At 45.0% G+C, this 6,438-nt stretch overlaps 1 protein-coding gene across 2 annotated transcripts in view; it reads right to left on the reverse strand.

Annotated features, from left to right (window-relative positions):
* LOC126548005 (NCK-interacting protein with SH3 domain) overlaps positions 1 to 3,692 on the reverse strand; it is an 81,873-nt gene extending 78,181 nt beyond the window's left edge. The window contains exons 1-3 of one of the 2 annotated variants that reach the window (XM_050196077.3): positions 2,607 to 3,692; positions 2,228 to 2,346; positions 1,728 to 1,771 (exon numbers count right to left, since the gene is read on the reverse strand). In XM_050196077.3, coding sequence (XP_050052034.1) covers positions 1,728 to 1,771; positions 2,228 to 2,346; positions 2,607 to 2,795 — 352 coding nt within the window. In that variant the 5' untranslated portion in view covers positions 2,796 to 3,692. Of the gene's footprint in view, positions 1 to 1,727; positions 1,772 to 2,209; positions 2,347 to 2,606 lie in introns of both variants that reach the window. The other variant, XM_050196076.3, reaches the window with a different exon arrangement.
* Positions 3,693 to 6,438: the final 2,746 nt, after the last annotated feature.

The raw sequence follows: 6,438 nt of genomic DNA on the forward strand, positions 1-6,438 counted from the left end.
CATGACCATCCTACATGAGCATTGTATACTGTGATTGCTGATTTTATTTGACTGTAGCCATCAGCTAGGTTAACTTTTGCAGGGAGCACGTGTCATTCTGTAATGGTTCAGTATAATCAGCTGTGCTACCACAGCTTAACTTTTGTACATTCTTCACAAGCTCATTTCAATACCTATAGATTATTGTATCTAACATTTGTTAGCACAGTAGCAGGGACTCTTTTGGATGCTCGTTGACTTTGCACAAACTGCATTCAGCTGCAAAATGTAATATTACTCATGAATAGAGGTTGCAAGCACAACTAGGCACCTTTAGCTACCTATGTAGGCAATTTCATATGGCCAGCAGAAATTCATTAATGGCAAAACTTTGGGGTCACCACGCTTGTCAACAAAATGACAGATTTTATGACACGTGAAGCCAAATGCCACTTTTGTAACATGGCTATATAGCAACTGTACCTATACTGCATCTCACAAGTCATCTGCAGCACTGTAGAGGCTGCAGGACTACTAAGCCACTAGGAAGGCCGAATGCCCCTCGAGATGTGTTCACCAGTGCCACATTGTCTGTTTATTGTGCATGCACAAAGGACTTAACGTATCATGTACTGCGGTCACGTATCACATACTAAGCAAAAATAAAAGTCTCTTATACAACCAATAATCAGACAATTAAGGCAGGAGCTACATTCTGGTGCCTTGTACCTTTGGTAGTGCTGCAAATTACTTGTGGGATGGAGTGTATGTTACATAAGAAAAAAGATCAAGTGATTCAGAAATGAGAAGAAAATCAACAGAAAGAAAAGCTATTTTTTACTTTCAAGCTTTAGGAAGTTACCCCCATGTGTTTCCAAAAATGTCAAGCATAATCATTAAGCTCAAATGCCCTGACCTTGGTGATCAATGTGACATGCTGTAGATTAACATGCAGCCCCGATACCAGACACTTTCCTCATCACTGAAATACTAAAGCACAACAAAAATAACTGATGTCCTCCAAAAGCTGCAAAGAAGTATTGCGGTGTGTTTATCCTACTTCCCAGAAACAGTGGTGCACAGTAAAAACCACAGTAGCAGCTTCAGGTGTCTATGTCACCAGTTTCATTCAGATTTTTCTTTTCTCTTTGTTGCAATTTCCTTACAACTTAAATATTTCAACAGTAGACTTGGTAAGTATCTACAATATGAGAATCAAGCAAGGATATTGCATAGCAAAGCTTCTCATGTGGCAAATGCATAGTTGTGCAGCGAATGGCACACAATGGACATGCCAGGACATGAATGTATGTAGAACCCTGCAGCTTGAATGACTGACAGGTTGTACCATTCGTTGTAACAAGTGATCACTACTACATCGAGCTAAGTCTTTAGACACATACCAAAGTCTCTTCTTGGGTTCATAATTTATTATTGTTACAGCAAACAGGTGTTAATGCTGAACTCCACACCAAATCTGCTTAGCTGCATTTGTTTGCAATCATAATGATATCTTCACTTACACTGACAGCTAGTGTGCACTAAATGCAGCAGTGGCTAAAGAGGTGCCCATTTGTGGTTTGAGTCACAAGTGCACCACAAGACAGCCTTAAACAAGCAACAATGAAACAGAGCAGAGCGAAAGTGCAGCACAGCAGCAGTTTGCAATGCCCTTGCCTGAAGGTAAAGTGTCAGAGGAAAGGTACACATGCAGCTGATACGAAGTTAAGGAAAAAGCAATGACCAACCTTCACATGTACTTCGTAAACTCTCTTTGAGGTGATGCAGTCGTCTGAAAAAGACAAATTGCTTGTAACACAGACGGGCCTTTTTTCATTTGCAGTAAAACATGAGCTGCAACTTTACCTGCAGCCCAACTGTGTACCCTGTCACTCGCATAGTCATTACTTCCATAAGCTGTCAAAGAATTTGCTTACTTTCCAAGTTACAACGTTCCACACTGCATTTTTCACGATTACTTTATAACATAGCAATGTTTAATAACTAAGAACTGCGCACTGATCTTGGAAGCAGGTAGCTATGAATATCATCTAATTTGTCTGGAAAATTTACTGAATTAGCAGGTCAGGGTGCATGTTGGAAGTCAATGCGCTCAGAATTATTCTGGAACAACTACACAAGATAATGAAGAACTCGAGCACGAACGTGTGACATTAGCACGTAAAATACGTGATAGCCAAGAAGTAAAAAGTGTGAAGAGGGAACTTACAAAAGAGCGTTACTGTACCTAAGGGCCTTTCTCTGCAAGCTCATGAAACTGGTGTTTCCTTCGTCTAGGCTCGAAGTGCTGTTCTGAAGCGCTTCGAGTGCTTTCTCCACAAGCTCCAGGAACTCCTCTCGCTCGCTCTGCAGATTGTGTAGAGCAAAAGTTACAAGGAAATCAGTGGTCAACTACCACTATCCGAAGGAAAGGAGATGACATTACTGGCTCATCTCACCCATGAAAAGTTTTAAACATACTGCCGTCACGCGAACGACAATTTTCGTACAGGGCCCAAACCACGCAAAAAACGAAACAGCGCGCACTATTTGGAAGCACTTCAATAAAAAACAAAACGTGCCCCTTTCACAGAGGCGGCCAAAAAAAAAAAAAAAACTCTACTCGCCTCTTCCCGGAGGATGTAGGTGACCGGAACAAATCCAGCTATCCCTTTCTCGCTCACAGCATAATACCAGTTTGGATCCTTGCATAGTTGCTCAATAACAATAAATTTTTCGTCCTGTTTAAAGCTAAGCAGCCTCTTGTCTTTGCTGTCAAAATCGTACAAAGATTTTGCTTGATAGGCAGACGCCATTGCATCTGATGCGATAACAGGGTTGAGCACTGTGCCGGCGGACGCCCGCTAGGTCAGCCTACTTTAGAAAAACTTCCTGCTAGTCGCCAAGCAAACATATGTTTGCCGAGAAAAACGAATTCTCCTTTTACATGTATTTAGATAGGAGCATCGAGCTAAAGCTTCCTCTTAAGCTTGTTCTTTATTAAACAGGGTGTTTACCAAGTTGACATTTCCAAATTCCTTAGCTGAGTTTGCCAGGTTTTCCCTGAGTGCCTTTGCGAAATTCCCTGAGTGATGCAGAACTGTTTTATATCAAGACGGGCTGAAACCATATCGCCCGATGCTGTACGTCCCTCTCTAGTAAGCATATAAAAAATAAAAAAAAAAACGAATTAATCCAATTTGAATACTAAGGAGTAGTGTTTATGTTATTCAAAAAGAGAATAGAAGGGAGGGGTTAGTAAAATGCACAGCAAAAAAAAATGTCTCCGAAAAAAATTGCAAATGGAGTCGGACATTCTCAAATACGAATAAAAATTAAATACATACAGAAACAAATATCTTCGAATACGAGCTATTTCTATCAACTGATGCAAGCTCAGTGGTATGAGGCCCGAACTTTGTCACAATTGTTATTCTCTCATCAGCTCGTAAGTCAGCCTCAACTGTCCTAGCTGACATACTCTTAGCCCGCGCACGACGCCTCAGTGTTGTGTTTCACTGCTTTAAAGAGTTTATTTTGGTTTGGATGAGGGACACCTGCATCAAGGCATCAGCCAACACTTTGTTTTTGGAGCTCAAGCTCCTTCAAAACGGCGGCAGCACGCTTCCTTTCCCGCTCATTCCTCAATGCGTAGCTCCTTTCTGTTCTTGTCCTCCTTCCGCCACTCGTTGGTCCAACGGACCATTTGAAGCATATTCTTGGTGAGTTGCACAGTCCACGTTTGATTTTTGAATTCCCTAGGCGGCGCGAAAACGTCCGAAAAATCGGCCAGTTGGAAAAAATAAATGCATATCATTTACTGCCCTTAAGGGCTCAAACCGCCACAGGCACATTCGAAAACACTCTGAAGGCCTGTAGGTACACGTATTAGGCATATCGGTGCTCGTACTGTGACAGGAAATACCGGGTGCACGTGTGTATAATTAAGGAATACATACGGTGTCACGTGGCAATAGCCCCTTCCCAGACTTGTTATGCTTCACTGGAATGCTTTTGCGTATGCTTCACCAAGTAATATTTCTGTACAGAGGCGAAGCTGACTTTCGGGAACCGGCATTATACAACGTACCGTGATTTCCAAGCTTCTAAGCCAATCGCGAGGACCACGAAGGCGGAGTCCGTGCCATTGCTGACAGCAGCTAATTCTTTCAATAAAAAACAAGGCACCCAACGGCAAGAAGCTTCATAGCGAACGTCGAAGCAGTTAGGCCTAACGTTGCCGCAGTAATAGCTACGGCTGCCAGCGGATCTGTGTGCGAGCTTGAATGCCGGTTCGAGGCGGCGAGATAATCAATATGGCGGCGGTGGTGGCTTTTTTCCATTTCAGACCTGCAGTCAGAGCAATATACATTGACTATATGGAGTACGTGGTGGTGCCGCGAAGCCGTCCAAGTTATCGGGAATCTGGAAAGTCCGTCGTTGACTGTACACTGTCAACTCCTCCGGCCGACGACAGGACATAAAAGACGATTAATTAAGATTCCTGTCTGTTACTCGAGCCAGTATTACCGCGACTTTCGACCCTTTCAATAAATTACAGCTAATTTTCCCTGATAGAGGCACAAATTCCCTGAGTTTTTCCCGACTACTGAAAATCCCTGAGAATGCCCGGTTTTCCCAGTTGGTAGACACCCTGTTAAAACGTATGCTGTTTTGTATGTTGTATGCGTGATTCCAGAGAATGTATGCAAGCTGTTTGCTTCACTTCGGTAAGTGCTTGTAGCCTCTGTCGTACGGAGGTATGAGCCATAGATGATAGAGACTTTTAGCGTGTCCGGTATTCCGGCAAGCGCGGGCGGTTTGCCGGTTTAGCGGGGGCGTAAACGTGAGCGGCCAGATTGGTGGCGCCAGCTGGTGGCGCAACAGAAACACAAAGCCAATTACTATATTCTGCTTAGCTGCTGGCGTAAATTTTCGACAGTGGCGTAAACGTGTTCACAGTTATGCCGCTGCCAAAAATTTCCATTAGTAGCGAAGCAGGATATAGTGGGTTACTGCAGTTTTGGCTCTGTGTTTGTCTGGTTGAACTATACGCTACCAGGCGGCTGCACCGCTCTGGCCGCTCACGTTTACGCCCCCGCAAACCCGGCAATCCGCCCAAATCGCTCCCGTTTACCGGAATAGCGGATAGGCTAAAAGTCTCTGATGATAGTTTTCTGTCGACGTTACGCCACGAAGAAATCCCGGGATGCTAGCCATAGACAGCTTCGCTGTAAAACAGGACGAAAACCGTCATGCAGCACCTGTTTTGCTTCTTCTATAGTGTTCGAGAGTGGTTCTGATATTAACGTACGGCAAACATACGTCCGTCAGACAACGTCGCCTTGTGTACGCCGGAGTCTATAAACACCGTCTTTTCGATCATGACAGCGTGAGACTGACTGTTAAAAGAGGCATGAACATAAGCAGCACCACTATATTTGCAAAATTTGTGAGCAGCCCACTGCTTTGTCGATTGGACACATTCCATAAGTCAAACGGCATGTACTGCACGTCGATTGCCGGCCCATCCGTTTGAAGCTCATCAACTTGCAAGCACGGCTTCTTAGACGAGCCACACACTGCAGGTTCTGCGCACACCTTTTTTTCTTGGAGGTCTTTCGCATGCTGGCACCTTCGACAGGCACTTGGGAACTTCCGGCGGAATGGTCGGTATTGCGTCCGGTGAAAGCGAGGGCTTTCTACGTGGTATTCGCACTGCCTTTCCATCAATGACGTGAACATAATCTCGAAATACGTACTATTCCTCGAACTGTAGCTCACACACAGCGTCAGTCAGCTCCAGGGACTTATCAGCACGGTGAATGTTCCGATTCCGAACACAGCGCCTGTCGTCGTCCTCGGGGACACCAAACAACTTCGGCGCGTTCGTCACACCGCTATGGGGCTCTTGCATCGCCCAAGGGGCGCTGCGAAAATGGTGCTAAAAAGCGCCCTCTGTCCTGAACTGGGTAGTACTAGGGTAGCTAAAAGGGAATAGGGTGGCTAGAACCCGCACTTCCCCTTCGGCCCACTACGCCTACTATAGTACACTATAACGATATTGCGAGTACCTCAAAAAAGTTACGGTATGCCGTTTTACAACCACTTTGAGTATCGCAGAGCCACAGATGATGTGTTGCAACCACAGAAATGACGCATCACATGCCGAACACTTTAGCGCGCTATGGCCGTCTCACGGAATCTGTTGTAACCATAAAAGTGACGTCATGGTCGCTGAGATTGAGCCACGAGTGGACCGCGCGCCGCCCGAACGCGGAGGCCACAGGAAACGCCATCAACAGCCGCTTGGTGTAGGCTTGGAAGCCATGGCGCACCGACTTCGGCTAATGCCCTGCTGCCATCGGGCGGCACCATGACGTCATGGGAGAGTGAAATGAGCAAATAGTGAGTGTAGGGTGACTCTCATTTTGTTTGTATTTTGAATTTTCTCATACC

This window comes from Dermacentor andersoni, chromosome 1 (assembly GCF_023375885.2).
Source record: "Dermacentor andersoni chromosome 1, qqDerAnde1_hic_scaffold, whole genome shotgun sequence".
NCBI lineage: Eukaryota > Metazoa > Arthropoda > Arachnida > Ixodida > Ixodidae > Dermacentor > Dermacentor andersoni.